The 25,000-nt window shown below is 40.6% G+C and overlaps 1 protein-coding gene across 1 annotated transcript in view; it reads right to left on the minus strand.

The window, feature by feature from the left end:
* Positions 1–25,000, minus strand: part of adgrl3.1 (adhesion G protein-coupled receptor L3.1) — a 130,726-nt gene that overhangs the window by 81,256 nt on the left and 24,470 nt on the right. Inside the window, exons 3-4 of the mRNA XM_067578478.1 lie at positions 12,687–12,852; positions 5,257–5,470 (exon numbers count right to left, since the gene is read on the minus strand). Of these exons, the coding sequence (XP_067434579.1) occupies positions 5,257–5,470; positions 12,687–12,846 (374 nt within the window). The 5' untranslated portion in view covers positions 12,847–12,852. The remainder of the gene's footprint in view (positions 1–5,256; positions 5,471–12,686; positions 12,853–25,000) is intronic.

The raw sequence follows: 25,000 nt of genomic DNA on the forward strand, positions 1-25,000 counted from the left end.
GCAGGCACATACACACACAAACACACACATTAAGTAGGACATTTCCAGATATGACCTCATTCAGTGGGAAGCAGGATAGTTAATGTAGGGAGAGAGAAGAAGAGTCAGGGATAGATATAATAACAAGAATAACTGTTAATATTCTTCCACCTCTGCAAGACATCACACACACACAAAACACACAGTAGTCACAGTCTGAGTTGCCTCAGAGCAAGACTTCAATTTACTAGATAATATTGTTTTTATGCTTAGAGTCATTGGACTGGAATGATGATGAAGAATGTCAGATCTATGTAAGATTTAGAGCATTTATTTATCTGTCCTGCCTCTCTTCTTCTTCTCCTTCTGTGTTTACAGGAATGGATTAGACTCAAGTGGAGAAGACAGATGAAGTGCAGGTATGCCTATAAAAAAAAAAGTGGCAGACTGTAGGACATAGTTGACTGGTTACACAGAGCTGGACTGCAGCACATGGCTCACACTAGATTGCAGTCTATGATTCAAGTGGTTTTCTATAATTCAGCGAGTCAAAGGAAAAGAACTTCAGAGGTTTCTTTGCAGTCTCCCGCGTGAATGGTTCAAACATGCGGGTGCACACTTGCTAACTCTCTCTCACACACACACACACACACACACACACACACGTACACACACACACACACACGTACACACACACACACACACACACACACACACACACACGTACACACAAAAGCATAGAACTATAGATGTAGGCATTCAGACACGTGTGCACACACAGGCATACACACACAAAGGCGTTCACACACTAGCACACTAGCCGGGTGCTTTGAAGGCTTCGCCTCAGTTCTGAAGAGACAGGCTGCCAGAAGAAGTTGACCAAGCTAGGGAACTGATGAGCAACTCTCGATATTTCCCTCTGAGTGTGCGCTTGTGTGTGTGAGCGAGAGAGTGTGTGGGCATGCATGAGCAAGCAAGCATGTTCATGCATATGTATTCACTGGTGTGTGTGCACACAGGGCTGGTGCACTTTGTGTGTTTACAAAGATAGTGCACCTAGGTTCCCTGGGGCCACTTCAATTTAGGGTTTAGTCCAGGGACCAGGCGTATCTCTCTCTCGCCTTCAAAACTGGCACATTCGGTCAAACGAAAATACAGCAACATGCTGCACAGCATGAGCCCCTGCACTTTAACCTTCAACCCCCCCCCGAGCTGCAGGAAGAAAAAAGTGAATGTAAAAACAGGAAAGGAAAACTAAACTAAAACAGATGGTGAAGGAGAAAAAAGAAAAGTGACAGCGAGGGTGAGAAGTACTTACAGCTGGATTCACCAGATCACGACATCACCAGATAACACAAGAATCCATCTCGTCAGGCTTCAAGTTATTCACCTGTGTGTTATTCACCTGTGTCCGAACTGCCGGCGCTTCGACCAATTAGCGTCCTGTGAGGATTCTCGTGTGATCTTGTGATCTCGTAATTTGGTGAATCCAGCTGCTTCACAAGGTAAGACGGTGATAGACGGCAGTAGACAGATGGTTCATCCAATCACCTGCCAAGTATTTTTTGAAAGCGCCTGCCCTTTTCCAAACAGTTTCCAAGGACGACTTCTCAGATGGTTCTGTGTAACAAACCATCTGGCACGTCAGGTTAGAGAGGTACAGGGTGGGAAGAGAGAGGAAAAACTGGAAATGGAGTGACAAAAATGGAGATATCAAGAGAGTGACAGATAGGAGAATAATAAATGAAGCATGTTGTTATTTAAAAGAAGGGGAGCGGGAGAGAAGGGGGAACAAGTCCCTACCCTTGTCTTTCTTGTCAAAGTGGTTTCCTTCTGTGTTGAGGGACTTTTTCAAGATGGGAAGGAAGAGGAAATGGAAAAGCAGAAGAGAGGGAAAGAAAGAGAGAAGGAGAACAAGGTGACAAGGTGGGAGAGGCGGTGTAGAGGTGTCAGGAGAAAGTCTGTTTGAAGTCCACAAGTCATTTTCCAACATGGTAGCTGTGGCAGAGGCAGCAAAACAGAGCTTGTGTGCTTGTGTGCTTGTGTGCTTGTGTGCTTGTGTGCGCTGTCTACACATTCTTCAGAGTGTCCACACTCGCTGCCTCAAGTGCCTGAATGCATGTGTGTGAGATTGAGAGAGAGAGAGAGAGAGAGTGCTGAAAGGTGCTCGCTCCATGAAGCACTCAAGTATCAGTAAGGGACAAGTAGTGCATTGTGAAGCATCTCTGTAGAAGCCATCAAGTCACTTTTATATCAATAGATCGCTATAACTTGCAGGCATTCCACCATTTTGACTAGCAGCGCTCTCCTCGTGCAGAACTGAACACAAACATTCAACTGTTTCCGTTGCTGTGATATAAACGTGCACCGACCTGACCTGACCACGCCCAGCTGTAACCAACATGGCTGCTCTGAAAGATACAGTTGAAGAGGAAACATGTGGAGGAGACTTGTGATGCTAATAAAACATTTCATCATACAGTCTGTACATATTCAAAATCAAATGATAAAGTTAAGACTTGATTGACGTCGAGTTGAAACCGACGTTAAAACAAAGACGCTCAGTAGCCGTTTTGAAATAAAGACGCTTCAGTTCAAAACCTGATAAAACGGAATGAGTCATTGAACTGAGGCCAGTATATCGCTAAAACAGATTAAGCGTAACTTTCATGGCCACGGCTTCATTTCCCCTTCAACCCAGTGTATCCCAACGGGGAGATAATCTGGGAAATGCTGCGATATCAGGTCCTCTCTAGGTTGCCTGAGAAGCCTTGTGAGACCCTCTGGAGATATGAGGCTTTGATATCAAGACCAATTATGTGGTATGGGCGCGCACACACTAACACACACACACACACTAACACACACACACACACACACACACACACACACACACACTAACATATGCACACACACACTAACACACACACACACACACACACACACACACACACACACACACACTCCTTGGCCTTGGAGAGTGGTAGAGAGGAAAACAAAGAGAGAATGTGATACTGAGGAAACACTGGGCAGGCGGAACATGCTCTGATTTTATCAGCCAGTTGAGCTGGACTTGAAAGCCAGAGATGATACAGACACAGAGGGAATGAGAGAGTGGAAACCAGGCAGGCTGAAACAGACTGAAGAAGAGGAGTGCGTGAGGAAGGGAAAAGGCTAAATGCACACACACACACACGCACACACACACACAAACCCGCTGTAATATGTGCAACGGCCCCGATGCAGACTTTAAGGCGCATTAACAAGTGCTTCACCGTGTGCATTTATGTGTAACACTGGTGCTTCTAAAACACACTCATTGTGTGCATGAGGATATCTGAGCTTCGTTCCGAGTCTGTGCACATACAGTCATTTGTGCACAGACACACACAAAGGCTCATACGCAGCCTCATGCAACACACATACACGCACACACAGGAAAATATATGTGATAAAGTGTTGTTTCCGGTCTGAGTCACCTCCACAGAGGATCCCTCAAGATTAAGTTTGGCCTCTGGCTCTGCTAATTGGAGCTTAAAGTCTGGTGTAGCCCCTGGGCAGTGTATGCTGTGTGTGGCACATGCTGTGTATGTGTGTGTGTGTGCGTGCATGTGTATAAATTATGGATGGCAAAGGCTGTAGGAGAGCGGCCACACAAGCTGCAGCTGCCAGAGCGAGTGGAGAGACGGAGCCAGGCCGAAGCAATCGCAATCAGAGCACCGTCACATGACACAGACAGGTGGTCTGTGGTGATAGAGAGAAGAAGAAGATGACAGCGATGTTGAGAAAGAAAGACAAAAGATGAGAAAGAAAATAATGGGACAGCAGGAAAGAGTTGTAACACGTGATCTGAGAAATGAAGTTACTAATGGTGACAGTAATGAATTATTTATATCCAGACATTTTCATTACACAGAGCACTGCTTTCCCCTCAATGCTATTTTTGTTCTGCTATTATTTTCCAGCTACTTCTCACCAGTATACCTGCTTATAGTAATATAAGGGGCATAGAGACCACGTTGGTAATAAAAATAACTAACAACCAAGAACCAAAAGCTTGTTAATCAAGAACTAAATTCAAATAATTAAGCCAAACATCAGCATCTCCTCTGTTATGAAAAACACACTAATCAAATCTGTCATTCTGAGTAACAGCAAGAAGTACAAAAGACAGAATTATCACATCTTGTGACCAAAAATAAGCACTTATGATGTTTTCAGAGATGATTGGCAGAAAAATAATTTGCTGATGCTAAATGTGACTTTCCTATAAGAAAGTATGCTATTAAATTAGTTTGCTAACATTCATCAAGTTCAATTATAACTAATAACAAGTTTCTTTTTTATTTGAGTTATAAATGCTGTAATATTATAGTTACATATTCTGTCAAAGCTCGTCCAGCTTCTACTAACCGCTGTGAGTCCAAACACTAGCTTACCCATACACTGCCATGTTTCATTAGTGAGACCCATATCTTAATGTTTTTAATGTTTTAATGTCATGTTTTTTTAATCAAGGATTGTTATATTATTAAAGAAAAGCAGTGAGTATGCATTGTCACCCTTCAATGAACATTCATGTTCATTTAGAAACCGCAAATATTCTGCAGAGCACTTTTGTTACAGCTGTCAGGAGAGGAAGCTGTCACACTGTCCAGCTGTAGAGGAAGTGTTACCTGAGTCATTTCCATTGTCTGATAAGGTTTCACTGCATGTTCAGGATCTGAGAGTAGCAGAGCTGCATGTGGTGGGCTTCACCACTAACACTGATTTCCAAACATTTCCTTCACCTTTCTCCTGTTTTACAGCGAGGGTGACAGCTGTGTCGTTTTTGGGTTGTTGTTTTCTGTCAGCTTTGTGAAAGTGGGTTAGTGTAGTGAGTAGTGCAGAACTTGACACTGATACTTTTACAAGGATGAATACTAAATGAGCAGTTGACACTGCACACCTTGTCTAGCTAGGATCTCTGGAACTGAGAGACATCTGTCTCCTCCTGTCTACAAACAAGTAAAGCAATTTGAAGTGTTTTCTGTTTTGGCTTAAGTTCTTTGTACCGTGAGTCAGAATTGAGTCAGAATTGAGTCAGAATTGCACATTTTACAACAAAGCATACCATGGGACCGACGTAATTAACAAAGTAACACTCACAATCAATTATTGTTCTGCAGAAAATGTGAGACTTGAGGAAAACTTTCTAAACGATGAACATCCCTCTGCAGACACATGGCAGCACCAGCTTTCACACTCACACATGAACTCAAACACACACACACTGACCTGAGAGACATGATCTTATACGCATCAGGCAAGTAGCATCTTGTGTTCTCCATCTGAGCGGGGTCCGAATCGCAGATCTTGTCGTCGGTGCGGCCGTAGTTGGCGCTCTCGATCATGATGACGTCTGTGCCTGGGCAGCGGAGCTCGATGGGATAAGATTCACAGGACAGCTCCCTGCGCACCACTGCCATGGGGATCGGGGCACGGCTGGAGGCTGGACACACACAAACACACACATCGGTATAAAGATGTGGTTTGATATCGTGAGAACTGTTTCTACTCGACTGTCTTTAAAATGTGTACACTGTAAAAGCAGAGATAGTGTTCAACTACATGTGTACTCTTGTCATATGGACTAATTATTCACACTATATGAAACAATAGCATGGCAGAGGAATTTTCAGGGCATGTCCACTGTCGCAAGTAAAGCATAATTACTGTTTTGCAGTTAGCGGTTTTAGACATCAGTCTAGATAAAGAGTAATTGCCTGGCAATTTCAACAGGCATTTACTGCTGTGGAGATTATTCAAAGATGGTATTGCCTAATTATTCTCAGAGGTTGCAAATCCGATGCATATATCCACTCTTTCTGTACTGAAATAGCAAACATGTCATTAATTCCATTGAGATTGAAGCTGATCTGTCCCAGATCTTTTTTTTTACTGCGGTTGCTTGACTTCCTTGCTTGTTTAATGAATATATCTGCCTCTTGGATGATGAAACATCTGCAACGAGACCAAACAGCAATCAAGTTGCCATTGAGTTAGTGTGTCTAGATATACAGTATAACAGCTTGTGCACCATAGATGAGAACTTGAGAGAGGCATGGAATATGATGGGACATGTGCGCTATATAGTCTCATCAAAGTCGACATACAGCAATTTAAAAAATACAATAGGATGAGCTTCAAGAGAAGAGAAGCTTGCAGCGCTGCCTCTGGGATGCCTCAGCCTGCAGCACATGCTGCTATCACACATAGTTTCAGAGCCAAACATCAACTGTAGTGTTTCATTGGTTGTTGCTGTATATGTGGTACTTATATTATTACAACGTGTGTCTTTAGCACATGATTTTATAGCATGTTATTAATGCAGATTTATTATAGGTGTTCTAAACTGATGACATGTCAACAGATAATGCCTCATGGCTCATTTTATTTTATCTTTATATTTTAGTTTAGCTTTTGCCTCTGAGCCATATAACTACACTGACAGTGGTACCACCACTGGATATGTCCAATATAATGACATAAGAAATAATATGTCACACTCATGTCAGCTCTTCCACATGTCCTTTACTTCTATGCTGTCTCGTCACATTAGATACGACCTGTATGGTCTTGTTGATTACAGTCTGGTGATATTGATGGTGTGAGGCTGGATGTTTCAAGGGATTTTGGTTGTTGTGGTGTAACTTGGATGTTGTTATTCTCTGTTGGTGAGTGCAGTGATCCCTGAGAGCATCAGTGATCATCCCCTGATAGAAAGGCTGCTGAGGTGTTCACTAGTGTTGTTCAGTTATATCTATATCATCTTGCCTTGTTTGTCATTTAGATCTAATTGTTGAATTTGCATGTCACCAGCTGCACCAGCACACGGACCACATTAGAGAATTTTAGCTATATCTGGTGCAATATACATTCTGCACATGATCCCAGGAGAATAAACAAATAAAATATATTAAATCTGTGCAAAACTAATGTATGTAGTCTGCGACTGTGAGCCCAGTCACTATGAATACTTGTTGTTTAATGTCACTTTTGCTTTTATTTATGAAAACATCCTGTCAAGGTCTTCCATCATTTCTTAGAAGCACAGTATGCTGTATACACACGTGCATGTATGAACACACACAGTGAAAAGACGACTACACGCTTCAAACGCAAACCTACAACATCCCTGAAAAGCGAGGCGCAGCACCACCTTCCTTGCTCTCCCCATCACGGTAACCACAGCAACCCTGTCCTCCCTCCCTCGGCTCTCCCATTGGCTGGAGGAGCGTCATGGTTACACGAATGCAGCAAAGAATCTGAATGAGCTCAATGACACTCTGCCCGAGCTCTACTTAATACTGCCCTTCACGACATCACACACACACACACACACACACACACACACACACACACACACACACAGACACACACACACACACACACACACACACACACACACGCACACACACACAGACACACACACAGACACACACACACACACACACACACACACACACACACAAACACACACACACACACACACACACACACACACACACACACACATACACACACACACACACACACACACACACAGACACACACACACACACACACACACACACACACACACACACACACACGCATACAAATGCTCTGAGTTATGGCATGTACAGGCTGAAATCCACTGCCAGTGTAGCCAATATCTTTGTGGCACTTGAGGGCACTACATTGATAATGGCAGGCCCTCGCTCAGAGATAAGACTGATATATAAGTGACATTTACTGAAAATGTCCTCTCTAATGAAAACACACACACACACATATATCACAGCAGGCTATGATTAGACCTTAAGCACACATTCAGACATGTGTGTGTCAGCAGTGGCTGAGGAGGGCAGTGAGTGGGTCCTTATTGTGTTAATATGGGTGTTAGTTTATTAGTTTTTCAATGGCCGTATCATGTCTGCCTTCGTGAGCGTGAATGTAAATTTTGGAGAGAGGGTTAATTGAAGCGTGCGGGAATCAATACACAGTATTGTAAGGCAGCTGTCTAGACTGGCTTTGAATCAGATGTCTTACAGTGTTGCCTTACAGGGTCCCTGCTGGACATAAAGAGAGCATTATGACACAAACACACACACACACACAATTCAAATAAGGGGTCTATCTGTAGTCCAATTAAAAGCCACTCTGCCTTCATAAGCAGCAGTAAACACACTGTCCTGTCTCGTCTGTCACCTTTGAATTCATCTACAGTATTTTTATCAGCAGCCTTGACTATAAAACTGTGTTTAACCTGCCTCCACACCACTCACACCTCTCACTCCACACATATTTCTGTCACTTTTTTTTCCAAACAAGCATGTGCAGTCACACAGCACCTCTTGATACTGACACACATACAGCACGCGCCAATATTTAGCTCTCTGTCTTTGCACACATGCAATAACGTGCGAGCTGGCAAGTGCATGTTAATGTGTCTCTCATTAGTTGTGTAAGTGGTGACAGAAACTTGGCAGCGACAGACAGTACAGACAATCTTATTCAGACACTCTCATTGCCTCAGGGGGCTGAAACAAAAGGATATCGATTTTTACATTTGGGCCAAGAACAAGAGAGTGGCAAAAGAGGTGGATGGATGGAAAGGAGGAGAAGGAGAGGGTGAGAGAGAGGAGGAGAGAGATTTAAAAGGTGATCTCTCACTTGAATTGCCAAAGCGTTTGACCAGTGCTGGTGTCAGAAACGTGTGTCCTCTGAGTTCCAGCAAAAAAAACACAACACATTGTTAAAGAGCGAAATATATCTTAAAAGATAAGGTCGGCAATATTCTATGTTTTCTTTATTGTTAATAAATCACATGAAAAGAGCAAATTCCCTACAATGATGAATCACTTGATATTATTCCTCTTAGACCATACTGTTATTTATGTTCAGTATATAAAGATCAGTGCTCGCCAAGTGAAGGCTTGTTGGAGATGTTGGAGCTGAGATTCAACGTATGATAGGAAAAGCGTCTCCACACTCTGAGCTGTGCAGTTTTATTGAGGTGAGATTTCGGTCAGGGACCTTCTTCTCTTGAGAAGACAGGTCATGAAAAGTTGCCTCAATAAAGGACGGTGCAGATGCTTTTCCTCTTATTGTTAAACACTATTAAAGGCACTGAGTGACATGTTCCTTCATTACAACCATCATATGCATTGCAGTTTATATTACTGTAAATCAATCCTTCCTAGTGATGAAAATACTTACTGCACACCAAATTTGTATTAATCCACAGCTGACTAAGTCTTTACTGAGCCTTTTGTTGAAATGAAATGATATATTTGTAATCCACTTTTATGTTTCCAAATACATTAGTGCTTCTGGTCTTCTGTGTTTTGTCTTTTAAAGGCATTTACTGACAAGAACAAAAGCATCAAAGAACTAACAAGAGATTTTAACACTCCATATATGAGATTTCTATGTATTTACCACAGTTTGTCCTCTGCAGTGATTCAACATGATCAACATGATCAACATGATCAACAAGTCCACTCTATCAGGTTGAACACCACTGATACCAGAAATATATTGAAAACCCCAGAAAAAACAACATTTTCTGTGATTTTTGTACAAAAATTCATGCTTTCCTGTTTGCTTTTATTTGTCAACACATAACCCTGAAATAATGACAAGACACGGCTGAGTGGAGGAGATGGAGAGCTCGCTGCTGTGTGTCCTCAAGCTAAACTGTCTTTGTTTCAACTAATCCTTGCTAAGTATAAACAGCATGATTTGCATATGTCGACTTATTCTTTAGACATTGATGCAAATACCTTTGACTGAAACTCATCTCTTGGTGTTAAAGCAAAGCCCTCGGTGTTTGTGTGTCTAAGCAGCTGTCTGTGAGCACTTCCTGTGTGTGCTTGAGTGTATTTAATGTGTGTGTGTGTGTGTGTTTTTAAGGAGGATCTGTGTCCATGTGGGTGTACAGTATTTCAGCATTTAAAGTATATCATCTGGATGCACGCATGTCAGCAGGCATGTGAACAAGTGCGGGTTGAGCGCGTGTGTGCATGTGTCTGCACGTGTGCGGCAGTTTTTCCTCACAACAGTCTGATTGACAGCAGCCATTAATAGGATTAAGTCCAAGTGGGCCAGAGCTCCCTCTAGGAGTCTTCAAAGCCCACCGTCACCGGGGAGAGGAGGAAACACACAGACAACCTACTGGGGCTGCATCTGTGCATGCGTGTGTGTGTGTGTGTGCGTGTGTGTGTGTGTGTGTGTGCGTGTGTGTGCGTGTGCGTGCATGTGTGTGTGCGTGCATGTGTGTGTGCGTGTGTATAAGACAGAGAGAGAGAAGGAAAGTGAGAAAAAGATATAAATGTGCGCTGCAACAAGATCGAGGATCCATGTAAATGAATATGAGTAAGTGGGTAAATAGTTCCTTTGTTATGCAGCTCTGTGTATTAGAAAGTGTTTGGGCGTGTGGGGGTGGATAAGATGTCAAAGCTGTACATTACTTCAATTTGTAGTTGTGGGCATATATATATTTCTTACATTTATAGTAAATCACTACTTGTAAAAATGTGCATCATGGCAAAATGCTGCAACAGATATCATCTAACTTCTAACTAAATCTCTTTTTCTGTACAAACTGCTGAAATTGTTTGTATGTTGACTTATAAGATGTTTTGAGGCTGATGGTAGTGTGCTAGATTTAAATACTGTATATTAAGAGGCTCTAACAGAGTTGCACAGTAACACATTATCAATCAATCAATCAAACTTTCTTCTATATAGCAGCTTTCAAACAAATCAAATGTAATTCAAGGTGCTTTACAAGTGACAAAACAAAGAATGTTAAAGATGATTTAAAGATTAAAAAAAAAAAAAACAATTAAGGCAACAGTAAAAGATTGGTAGTTAAGATAATGAAAGAAAATAATAAAAGATAATACAAGCAATAAAAATAAAAACTAAAATGATGAAATACTACACAAAATAAATAGATTATAGTAAAATGTTAATAATATAAAACAGAATAAAATAAATCATGATTAACAGTAAAATGTTGATAAAACAAAATAGAATAAAATAAATAATAATGATGATAATAAAGAAAATAAGTATAAATGATAAAAACATAAAACATAAAAGCCAGAGTAAATGGATGGGTTTTTAGTTTTCCTCTCAGATCCTGTGGAAGGTTTTTCCAGCAGCTCGGAGCGAAACGGCTGAAAACAGCATAAGCAAATGTTTTTGTTCTGCTTTGTCAAACAGCTAAAAGAGAAGAACCAGAGGATCTGAGGGACCTTCCTGGTTCACTAAGCAAAAGTAAAGGTAGTCTGGTGCAAAGCAATGTAGTGCCTTATAATGTCTACAGGTTCATTTGCATACTAGCGTTGGGTACTGAACTCGTTACTTCATGTGGATGAGAGTGAGCAAAGCCCCAAAATAAGTTTTAAAAGCAAACATTGACCAACTGAAGCGTCTCACACGGAGGTGCTGACAGTGTCAGAAGCACCAACCTGCAGATACAAAGAGACGTAACGGATCTATTTTACCAACCTGAATGATGGCTAATAGCTAGTTAGCATGGCTAGCATCGTTAGCATAGCCATGCTGTGCAGTGAAAATAAGGTGTAGCTACGGTGTCTCCAGTTTAAAGGCACCATGCTGGGCAGGTGAGCGGTGTGTTAACGGTGTTTGAAGTGCTCTGAATGACTTTATGGTGCGGATATAAAGGCACACAACTAATGGGCTGTTATCCCAGCATGCTAATCCTGCAGTCTATCTGTAATAACAACATAGGTGTTACTTTGTTATTAGACCATCATCCAGGGAGTGTGTTGAATGATTGAGACCAATATGCTGCCCAGTGTGGTAGAGGACAGGAGACTGAAAGAGCTAGTTCAGTACCTTATGCCCGAGTATGTTATGCCATTGAGAGCTACTGTGATGCATTAAAAATACTTTGAGGTGAACGAGGACAAGCTAAACGTTAAGCTAACCAAGAGCAGACAAGCTAGCTTTGACGCCCGACTGCTGGACAACTCTCACAAACCAAAGCTACATCACAACTTTCCTTAAAAATGAACTGGTTAGTTACCAGTTAATGGTTGTTGGTCTATTGAAAGCAAAATTAACCGAAACTGACAATATGAATGATGGCTGAATTCCATTTAGCTCCTTCAGGTTCAGGTCCTGGTGTAGTACATGCTGGCTCACTTCCACGCTGTTATGGTTTATCGGGACACTTGAATAAAACGGAGCCATCATTAATGTTATTAATAACACCTGTGAAAAAATCCTATTGGCTGCAAATTAAACCACAATGTCTCGTTTCTACATGTTAAATACAGACAAGGTGACGGGGTGTTGACACTTTGGAGGTATTTAAAGGTGCCTTTGATGGAGCTTGAAAATAATGTGACAAGTACTGTAAAAATGACTTTTCAATGAGTAAAATGTAATAAGGAATTTATTACATTTTTTAAATAACTTGGCCAGTACTGGTTGCTAACATTTTTGCTACTCATACGCTATATGGAAAAGAAAAAGTACTATAAAGACCTTAAATAGTCGCATCACCATCCAACACAACAGCACCAGTAACTGTAGCCTCAGTATAGTTGAATCACCACCACTTAGAAACAGTCTGGGCTGCATTGCAGTGTCTGAAAAACTGAATATGTATGTTTAATTCTGTGCTGTGTGATGTTATATCTTACCAATGGCAATGGGAGCAAACAAGATTGAGACGAAGAGCAGGCATCTGGTCCACATGACGTCTGAGGTTGACCTGGAAGTAGATAGGGAGGTACTTCCTGCTGAGCCCCGACGGTCTTGTGGTAAACTGTTTCTCTCACAGCTCAGTGTTCCTGTCACCATACAGGCCTGCAAATGGACACACAGAGAGGATTTGCTCATTCGGATGCCATATCTAAACAAGTTAAAATGCCTTATACATGTATGTAGTAATGTTTGAACACAATTACATCCACCCATACTCTTCATATTACACATATACATATGTATATGTATATACATATTGACCTCTACTAGTTTTATTGCCATAAAACTGTGAATTTTCACATTTAAAAATATCACAACAACAGATTTATTAACAATCACTTGGTGCAGAGATGTGTACATCTTTAAAAATGCATCTGTTTCCTGATTATAACTGAGGAACTGCTAAAACAAATAACTCTTAACACCTATAAAGTTTTAATTTAAGAAAAGCTTTCCCTGGGACCATATGACTCTGTTTACTTACAGCAGACTCCTTCTTTAATAAGGGTTTGCTGTAAGGTCAGTGCCGCTTCCTGTAGACATATGTGGACTAGACAGTGATCAATAATTATCTTAGAGAGATATACAGAGAGCATAAAATGATTGCAAAATAACTGAAATGATTATTATTATGGAAACTCATAACAACTAAAGAGTAATATAATGTAATATGTAGAATATCAGGGTAGATTTATAAATGTATTGGTGTATATAGGCATAAAACCTGATCCCGTAAGCATACACGTATACACATGGCTAAACGGGAAAACATTGACAATATGTACATTATGTAATTTGCAACAGAGGAACTATTTCTAATTTATTTGAGACACAACTAAGTGCTTCATCCATCATTAATTGTTCTCAAATTGTCTGTTTTATTGTCTTTACAGAGTATCTTACGTTGTGTTTCTAAAGGAATCAAAAGCTCTCCTGAGTTTGGTGGCATTTACAGCCTCAATACAGTTATAATAAAAAATGATGATACTGAATATTAAACACTAATGACACCAGGAAAATCTGTACAAATGCATGCAGTATTTCACAAGCCAGCAAACCATATGCCAAATAATCCATAAACAACTAATCTGTGAAGGAAATGCACGACTAAATGCTAAATGTTGACCTTGTAGAGAAACAAAATAAAATGGTGCTTAATGTTTGCATAATGATGCTGAAGTCTGTATCAGGATTCACTTCACTTGGTATTCCACATCAGCATCAAAGTGTGAAATGTATTGATGTTCCAATCTAATTGTTCATTTCATGGTCTATCAGTGATAAACAATTAATAAAAGGATGGTCTGTGAGATTTGCTGTAGCAGTGACAGACTCGTGAGCGTTATGATTGTCTGTTTTTTCTAAACTGACCAGCATTGTTCAATCACTTGCTCGGTAGCCCACTCACTCAACCGACAACGCAATTATTTTCTTTCTGCACTCCCAAATTCACTTTTTTTTTTTTAAATTATGACAAACTAACAAAGATTTTGATCCTTTTCCTACTGTATGTGGCTGTGAGCTGTGTGTTTCTATTATATAGTGTAACCCTGCAGAGGGGCTATTGCATCATTCAGTCATTATGCAATCATCCTAGCTGATGTCAAATAAACATCATTTTTCATGGGAATAGTTCAAAGGTAACAGCAGCCCCCTATTTGGCTGCAGAAATGTGCGACAGCCGGGGACAGACGGAGTAAAGCAGACAGCCAGAGCCATGGGAAATATATCATGTGTAACAGAGACTATTGATCAGTGTGACCATATCATTTTGGCCCAGCAGAGACTAAGACAATAGCCAGCCATCTCCGTCATGCCATGCTGTGAAGGCAAATAGCTGCCTTGGCACAGTCTGTCCCTTAGATATTTCTGGATTTCTGCAATAACTGTTATAAGACTACCAGATTTTTTTTTTATTTATAGAAACTGTCAGAATGACACAGATCCTTCTATAACCACCAGAGACATACTACATATGCATAATGCATCATCTGAGCATCTACAATGACAAAAAGCTCCATGCTGCAGACAGGACAGATACACCCAGAGGCACATGTACACTGCAGAATCTGGATCTGTGGGAACAGACTCATAGCAGACACATACAGAAGGATAAGAGCTGTGTAGTCATCTGGGCTTTTTATTGACTCTGTTCTTTTTAGGATGTCAAAATAAATCCTTGAAATTGAAAATTCATTTAAAATCACCATGATAAAAACAGGACAAAATTTAATTTTAGCAAAGTCAGAACAACTGTAGAAGAAAATAATATTTACATTCCAACATAAAATAGTCAGACATTTTATCCAGCCAGTACATTTTTTCCCAGACTTTGATTATAATTTTTACTTCTGAAATATGGAGACGAACACAAGATAAAACTACAGTTTTATTGCAGAACTTAAATATCTGACAACTGAGACGAGGCTGGTCTCTTGATATCAAAACCTCTTTTTCAAAATAGTGTTGGTTAAAATAGCAGTTTAATTAGGTGTGTTTAACAAACCAATGCAGAACAAACAAAAGGGAAAAGACTAACAGTAAGAGCAGGTTTTAATGCTACTACTCCAGTTTTTAATTAGCTCAGGTTTTATTCAATCCTTTTCATTGACTTATCTAAAGCTTCTGATACTGTGGATCATGTAATATTGAAGCAAAGATCAGTGTAGGACTGTAAGAACAAACTGTCTGTTGGTTTGAAAATGATCAGTCAGGTAGATCTCAATGCATGCAGGTAGAGGGCATCACTTCCTGTTCCCTTAGTGTATCCCTGGCATCCCCCAGGGATCAGTCCTGGGACCACTACTATTCATTATATATATCAATACTCTTGATTCAAATGTTTCCAAGACAAATTTCCACTTTTATGCAGATAATACTGTAATATACTGCTCTGCATCTACACCAAACCAGACTCTTTGTCAGCTATAATTAGCTTTTAATACTGTACAGTGTATCTTGTGTGATTTAAAACTTGTTTTGAATGCTGACAAAATAATACTCATGTTTTCAAATGTACAATTAAAACCACTGAACCTTCCATCTATCACTAGACTCTATTCAGGGCTAAATACAAATATCTAGAAATACTGTCTACCATAGAGCAGTGAGGTTTATTGCACATTTTAAAGCCTTACTCACCATCTTACTCACCATTGCTCTTATGCTCGAGTTAGATGGTTTGCCTTTTCCACCCGTAGACTCAACCATTGGCATATTCTTATTTATCAGTCTATTAGTCTGTTTCTATCTTATCTACGGATCTACATCATTCAGAGAAATATGGGAAGTTATTGTCTTCACTCCCAGGATTTATTCCTATCAGATGAATAATTACCTGAATGTCTCTCTGGATGCATTTAAAGTCACTCTAAAAGACTTGGAGGCTGCAGATGTTTGACTGATTCATATTGCCCCTGTTTTATCCTTGATGTTGATGATTTGCAACAAATATCAATGAATATTTTTGATATTTTATGATTCTGTAATTTATTCTTTATTTTTAACTGTTATATGTTTTTAATGTGTGCATTCCTGTTAATGGTGCTGCTGCAGGACGTTCTCGTAAGAGATTTTTAATCTCAATGAGACTTTTCTTGGTTAAATAAACGGTAAATAAACATTGAAGGCTACACTTACAGCAACTTTCTAAATATCTGGTGGTGAACTGATTTGATGTTTTCATTGGAGGGTGATTTCATATCTGCTAACAGTTCTTGACAAAATCCCTAATGGCACCAAAGTGATAGAATCACAATAGACACCCGTGCTTTATTCTCTCCCCGCTTAAACAACTCAACAAGCTGCCCCATTTCTGATTGATTGGTCCCTAACTCGGTTGAACATGAGCAATCTGACCAGCTGTCCCCAGCTAGACGCAGGAGGCATACACTGACATATGGCCGGACGCCACCAGCCACAGCATTCCACTGTTCCATAATTCAAAAGCTATTCCATCAGCCCGTATGCTGCGCCACCATCTCACTCATCAGTTAATTAACCCTCTCATTTCCACCATGCTCACGGTTCTGCCTTTACAGACGATGGTTGCGTGACAGCCTTGAGCAGTCAAGGATTAATCCAAACCCAAATCACTCAAGTTATGTTCATAATTCAGCAGAGCTGCATATTCCCATATGCTCTGATAATGATGTAAAAACATGTTCCATCTACAGTAGACAACGGTGATCGCCCAGAGCACTGACCTGTTCTCTAACCTGTTTCCTTTCATTATCTTAATGTGTTGATTGGTTAATATATTATGAATAAACAGGCAGTAATGGTGCTAATTATCAGAACATATGTGACGTGTTTACATCACTCACATAAGGTTTAGCAAACATATGCCCCATCTGAACCCACTCACAATAATCCAGCCATAGATTTTAAATGAACACAATATTTTCTGTCCTTCGTGTGTTATATATCTCATAGGAGACCCTCCCTGGCAGATAAGCAGCATAAGAAGCATCTGCATAAAACTGAGCAAAACATCAGCTAATAAGCAGAATCTGACCAAAACAAATATCCGTCCCTGGATCCAAGTCCTTTGATTTACCTGCTGTTTTTTACCTGCTGTTTCTATCCATCTCTGCCTCACTACAAGTCTATTGAAATATTCCACAAATATAAATATACATTACAAAAGTCTTCCTTTCACACTCATTTGACACAAACGTTTAGTATATGAAATGACAGAAACAATGTTTCTTAATTTACTTAATTTACTTTGTGGCAAACAAGATTACTGTGATCTAATTAAAGAGAGTTAATCATTTTTCAACAACAACAACGTATTATTCAGTGTACCTCTAGGACAATCTGTATGCGTAAGTGACTCGGCCTCTATGTCCTATATTCTTCTGCCCTGAATCTTCATTTCTTAAAGGGTCGACATTAACAGAGCTGTTGCCAAGGCCACTACACTCACAGACTATACTGCATGCATCCATGAACTAATTGATGTTGGGCTGATTCTGTGTGCCAAGGCAGCCTGACCCTACGTGTGTGTGTGTGTGTGTGTGTGTGTGTGTGTGTGTGTGTGTGTGCGTGTGTGTGTGTGTGTGTGTGTGTGTGTGTGTGTGTGTGTGTGTGCGTGTGTGTGTGTGCGTGTGTGTGTGTGTGTGTGTGTGTGTGTGTACAGTCCCCTAACGAGAGTCCTGCCTGTCACAGCACTCCTCATTCAGGGATTCTCTCTTTCACTAATGAGTGCTGACCGGACTGGGCTACCTTGTCAATGCACGTCACATGCACACGCCCTCACACACACACACACACACACACACGCACACACACACACACATGCTTATCACTAGGAGACCAGATGCCCTACTCCCTCAGCCTTCAGGCAGAGCGTCTCAAATGTGCGCATGCTGTGTTTGTCGTCTATCCTGTGTGTGTGTGCCTAAAAGAAAACCATGTGGACGTGAGCGTGTGTGTTTCTGTGTGTGTGTAAGTCACATTAGGAAAACCTGTCAGCAGAGTAGACAGTAGTGATGTTGAAAAAAATAAAACAGAAAAAGAAAAAAATCAAGATAATCTGAAATTTCAGTATTTTACAGCCCATCTGTGTCTGCATTTAGATCTTCTTCTTCCTTTCTTTCTGATTCTTCAGTTGTGACAGTTTTAAATATTAACCATCAATTTGATCATCATCAAGTAGAATCAGAAGATCAATTTGATGTGTCTGTCCAATTGATAATAATACTCAGATGTAGTATCTGCCAATGCTCTATTATATACATATATAATAATACTGTATGTATGTACTGTATATATATATACATGTGGCTGAGGAGGTAGAGCGGGTCGTCCATTAATTGCAGATATTCCTGTCCGGATGTTGTAACACTGAACCCAAAGTTACATCCAATGACAGACCAGCAGCCTCTTGCATAGCAGCTCTGCTGCCATTGGTTGTGTGAGTTTGTCTGTGAATGGGTGAATAAGAGGCCAATTGTAAAGCACTTTGTGCTTTAAGGTAGAAAAGCCCTGTATAAATGCATTCCATTTGCCATATACAGTACTTTATATTTAGTCATAGCAATACCTTGTGTCGTGGGTTTTAATTGCACACAAAGAAGCTTGACAGCAGACGCATTCTTTTTTCCCCAGCCATTTTTCTTCATTTAGTTTTTCTTCACCTGTTCTTTTCTTGCCTCTCTTTAGTCTCTTCAGTTGTTCATTCGTGCTTTGTTGGAGAGAAGTCTGAGCGGAACAAAGCTCAGGGGGCCATGCACCGTGTTCAGTAAAATGGCATGTGTCCGCCAAGCTACGGTAAATTACCTCCAGTTGGCTTGCTAGGGTAGGTTTAACCACCATGGACCATTTCTGTGTGTGCGTGTGTGTCAATGTGTGCTCGTGTGTGATGGAGAGGGTTGGAATGAGGTTGTGTGGGTGACAGAGTGTGAGCAGGTATGGATAGTGTAGCAAATTATCATCAGCGCAGGTAGACAGGCTGGGAGAATTTTGATTAGAGTGACCATGCACACACACACACACACACACACACACACACACACACACACACACACACATTCAGGTAGCTAATTTGGCAGTGCAGAGCTGAAGAGATGACTAATCAGGATAGGAGCTGGTCAGAGTCTGGCCTGTGGCCTGTAATGAGAGACATAAGACCACAAGCACAGACATGCTTGCACAAACAAGCACATACACACACATTTAAGTGTGCACAATGCAAACAAAGATACACACACACTTAAAGCACCATGAGTGATTTTGAATGGAAAGCCCGCCTTCATAATTGCCCTGTGCTGATGAAGCCTAAGATACTGATTAGCAGCGAGTGGCCCCTCAGTGTGACTGCAGGCTCAGAGAAAACTGTCAGCTTCCAACCATATGAATGTCCTGACATGTCGGCCACAACATGTATCCGTACTGTTGCATGTGTTGGGGTGTTTTGGGAAGAGGGGAGTTCACATACAAGCCCCCTCGGACCACATTAAAATCATAATTAATAATGAGTCAATGTCACATGTTTGTCCTGAACAAATCCTAACTCAACAAGACAAACACTCCTGTCAGCTTGTTTCTCTCATTCTGAGTCTATACGTTTGGCTGATGCAGCCAGATGCAGTATAGCTGCTCTCACTGGTTCTTTTCTAACATGTATGTTCTATACAGGCGAGTGTGCACACACGTGTGTCTGAGTAGGTGGGTGAGGGGCTGGTTCACTGTAGGAATGTGCACAATTGTCATTGTGCCCTGAAGACAAGTGGCCTGGCTGGCAATTTATTTCATACAGCAGTGGTTGTAAATCCTTTGTGTGGCTTCACAGCAAAGAGCTGCAGAGTGCTCTGGTGTAGCCTTAAAGGTATAGGTCACCCCCACATCAGTGTGACATGTTCGGACCAATTTAAAGTCCTCACATGAAAAATGATGGCAGCAGTTTAAGACTAAATCTTGTCACATGTGGTATGAAGGTTGATTTTTTTTTGTTATCTCCCTATTTGGTGGGTTTAAATTTTCATTCTCATTGTTCTTTTTATAGCTTTTTTAATTTAATCAAAGTGTTTATTTGAACATGTTATGATCAGGAATTATGTGACAGAGCAGAGCCAGGCTGAGTAGTTTGTCCTCCTTTGCATTTAGCATGAGGACATCTCTTTAACATTTGTATTTTAAAGAGCTCTATCCCTTTAAAATCATTTTCACTCTAAAATAGTTCAAAGCTCTGGGCTGAGCACCTCATCCTCTCCCTCCATGTTAGACATTCTATGCCCGTCAGAAAATTGCGTCTGGGGATGCTCCGGCTTTGACCGGACCACTGCAGTTTCCGCATGACTGCCTCTGGCTGCTCTGAGGACGCTCCCAGAAATCCGATGCACCGAAACCACCCTGAAAATCCACCGCCGACGACCTCGTCTGTAAGGCACTGCCGTTTTGATTCCTCACCGCCTGACGGCTAGACACCACGCTCTGTTCTGCTCTGCTCTGAAATTTCTAATGCTCCAGTCTAATCAACTCTACGCGCCCTCCCTCCCTCATGAGACAAGACGAGCGAAGGCAGAGATGTGCGAGGAAGAATGGAGCGAGGTGGAGAACTAGAGAGGAGGGGAGGAGTGGGGAGACGAGAGGAGATGAAGGATATGAGAGGGGGAGAAAGATGAAGGAGGAGATACTGAGGTCAGGCAGGAAAACGGCTGAGGAAGATAGAGATGGAAGGATGGGATTAAGGAGGAGTGACAGAGGGATGGAGACAGAGGGAATGGAGAGAGGCAGCAGGAGAAAGGGAGTGCCAAAAGCGATCAGAGTGAGCAAAGCAGATTCTTAAAGCAAGTTAATATCTTTAGGCATTTATCTTTTCATCCTTGTCCATCTGTACCCTCAAAAATATGAACATAGATCCATAAAACAAAACCTTCAGATAGCGGTTTGGAAAAATCAACTGTCTACGGCAACAGGAAAAATATGTATATTAAATTAAAATGGCACAACTTGAAAACTTCACTACAAATGTTAAACACTTTCTTTAACTGACAGTCGGCCGCCTTAACAATCAATTATCGGTTAATCTTTAATAATTTATGAAATACATTGGACGTTTTTCCATTATAAAACCATTTTAACCACTGACATGACCTCTGTTTGAGTCAGAGTAGGCTACATTAGTAGCCATTAGTAGGAGTTAAAAGAACAGATCAAGTAAACACAAAGTTACTTGAATGCTAAACTGAATAACATAAAATAATGACTTCATTTAAAATTACAGATCTCTCAACAACAAAATCCAAACTATTAAACACAGCAAACAGCTGCATTAGAGTACATTAATTAGATCAGGCTGGATATGTTGGACAGATCTAACAATTCATTAACAATTAATTAACAATTAATTAAAATGGATGTAGCTTTCAATAATAAATCATCTGTAACATTAACGAATAAATATAAAACGTTACCCCGATCTTCCTACAACAGACTTCAGTCTGACTGGTTTAATGTAAAATACTCTGCATAACTGATCTACATGATGGACTAAAGTGTGTTGTTCACTGTAGCTAATGTTAGTCCAGCTGCTGAAAACAGCTGCTCGATCAGCTGCAACAGATTCACAAATACAGTCGCTCCAACTTTATCAGCCCGTTTACTGCAACCGTTAAAAAGCATTTATAGAGGAGAGCGTCGCTGATACACTTCATCACTCTTGTGTTGATTTTGTTGGAAGTTTGTTGTTTGTTGTTTGTTGTTTGCTGTCTGACATTCAGCTTTCAGCCGCTGTTAACTGAGTAGCTGCTTCTGTTCAAGATGCTAGTGTAGCGTTAGCATGAGCTTCAGTTAGCTAAACGGGATTTTCACATCTTAATGCTTCAGTGTTCATCAACATGACACAGCGAGCAGATCAAAGCATACTGCGACAGCAGGGAGGTGCGTGTTTTACAATTACACGCACGCTGTTTAGCTAGCCAGCACTGGCTATTATTGTTAAGTGAAGAAAGCTCATAAACATGTAGTTACTGTTTTTATTTATACTCAGGGTTCAAAATTAATTCACTTTTTTGCCCCCAGGCCAAATACCAAGTGAATGTTCAAATTTTACCAGCCTCTCAATAAATTGACTATTGTTTTTTTGGCTATTGAGTGAAGCAAATCTACCACTCACATGTTTTACTAGCATTTGGCTGGTAGCTGGTGCTAATTTTGTGTCCTGTTAACACATTTAGTTCTTGATTCATTTGTAAAACTCCATATGTCCACTACGTAGGATGTATTTCAGTGCTGCAAACTTGCTTTGGCAAAAACAATAATTTAGCTACTATTGTTAATTAATGATGCTAAAGTCACCTTAAACAATTGTAAAGGTCTACTTAATTTAAGTTATAGTGTCTTATGGCATGAGCTGAGATTGGTTAACACAACTGCAACACAACCTGCAGAGCTGCACAGTTGAGCAGCTCTACTGCGTCCGCTGGTGCTACGTAGTGTTTTCTAGCTGGAAGGAACCAAGTAGCCTAAACAGAAGTAGCATGTGCACCTTCAGGTTGAAAGGGCACAATGCCACTGTAGTAGTACATTAGCAAATTACTCATCACTCCAGTTCGTGCTCGGTCAATATTCATCTTTGTTGGACAGGTTTATTCATGCAAGTATCCAAAGCTAATGACAAAGCAAGAAAAACAAAAAACAAAACAAATGACTGTGCCACACGCAAACACAGATAGTCATACTGTACATATGTGCACACACGCATGTGCAGCCTTTATATTCTGCATGACAGTGCAGCCACGTAAGCCATAAGGGGGAAGTTAATGGTTTACAAAACTGCCTCTGATACAATCAATTATGTCAACTAGAGATGCAGTGATGTTGATTCCACTGCCACTGCTGTTGTTTTCCTCCCTTTGATTAATCTGTCTCCTTCATACTACCCTTTCTCTTCCCCGTCGCCATCTTTCTCTCTTTCTCTCTGTCACTGTGCTCTAAACCCAGTACTGTCACAATGGATCCGTCAAAGCCGTGCCCTAAAGCCAGCGGCAGAGAGAGGCAAAGTTTGTGTGTGTGTGATTGTGTTTGCGAGGGAAGGAGAGAGAGAAAGTTGTCCTGTACAGTATAGAGAACAGCCACCTCAGCAGTGAATGATGCAGCAGACAAACAGGCAGGATCCGACACTCGTGGCCTAGATTTAAACCCTCACTACACTAGAATGTTTACATGTACTCTTGTTTCTGAGCTTTTTCTCCATTTCTTTTTCCATTATTTTTTTCAGTTCCCCTCTCTTCCTCCATTTCTTTTCATCCCTATTGTTATCCTCCATCCAGTCTTGTTTACTTCTCTGCTTTTAACCGTTCTTCCCTCTTGCTGCCTATTTTTTTTTTCATTCCTCTCATGCTGCCTCCTCCATCCCTTCTATCATCCGCCCTGTCAATCCAGCTCCCTCTGTTGCTCTGTAAAGAAGATTAAAAATGTTTGCCGTCTTCAGGTCCTCTACAGCCATTGTTCTCCATTTCACATAAAAGACAAAAGAAGATTCTCAGGACCTCCATAATGAGATTCCTCCTCACATTTTCAAATACTACATCCTGATATTCACATGCAAACTTTCAAAGATTTGTTCAGAATCAGCAAATTAATGTTCAAAAACTCTCGAGTGTTGATTCTACTGATTCAGTTAAGAGGAAAAAAATGTGATTTTTGCATCAGATATTAGGACCAAACCTCTGCTTGGTGCATTACAGAGCAGATATGAACTGTGTATATCAAAGTGTTGAAATATTTATTCAGAAAGGCCTTTCTGGGGCCCTTACTGGCCCTGTTCATCATTTAATAATGCATAAGCACCAACACTGGCATATAAATATAAAAGGAGGCACTTAAAACTGGATTGTCTAACTGCTGAGAAAATGGCATTGAAGTATAGAGAAATCTATCTAAGAGGAGAGTACGTTCATTTACAGACTGTCACCTTGACGCTGGCGTAAGACGACGCACCAGTGGACACAAAAGGAAATATTTCCTTCACAGATATAGTAGAGTAACATTAAAACCACAATCTGTTTGAGGCGCTCCGTCGGCTGTGCTGCTCAGAGCGATGATGTGCGTAAAATGTCTCCTGACAGATGTCCACAGTGATATGGGAATATTTGTCAGCAAACACTTTAGTTAGATATTACATTTTCACTTCTCTCTAGAAACAAAATTGAAAATCTAAACTGAAGAGAAGAGATTTTCTTCAAAGTTTACTGGGATTGAAGAGGCGCAGTGGTGGTTATTCAGTGAAAGAAATGTACCTGGAACATTAATACATAAAAATCAAGATTTATTACTGGTCCCTGCTGGGCTGCGGCTGAGTTTTAGTTTTCAGCTTGCAGAGTAAAAAAGGTTGGCATATTATTTAAGATGTAAGTTCAAATTCTCATCAGCCTCACAGAGAAAGCTATAAATATCATTCTTGTGCTATCAAACATATGTTAAAGACCTATTTTAGAATAATTCACCCCCCATATGCATTGCATCCGCTATCTTGATAATGATATTCAATGGTGTTTGAAATGCAAGCCTGTAAGAACCACTGTTCCCTGATTGCGAGGCAACGTGGTTATTTTCTGCACCAGCACGGACCACAACTGTTGCATTTTTGATAAGGTGTATCCATCACTTTTCTGAAAAAGCATAAAAGCGATGATACAATGAGCTCCAGCAGGATGTATGGGAGGTGATTCTGAAGCAATCAATGGAGACAGCAAAGGTAAACACACTGCTAAATGTCAGCTATGGTGATTGCGCTGCCACA

This window comes from Thunnus thynnus, chromosome 3, assembly GCF_963924715.1.
Source record: "Thunnus thynnus chromosome 3, fThuThy2.1, whole genome shotgun sequence".
Lineage (NCBI taxonomy): Eukaryota > Metazoa > Chordata > Actinopteri > Scombriformes > Scombridae > Thunnus > Thunnus thynnus.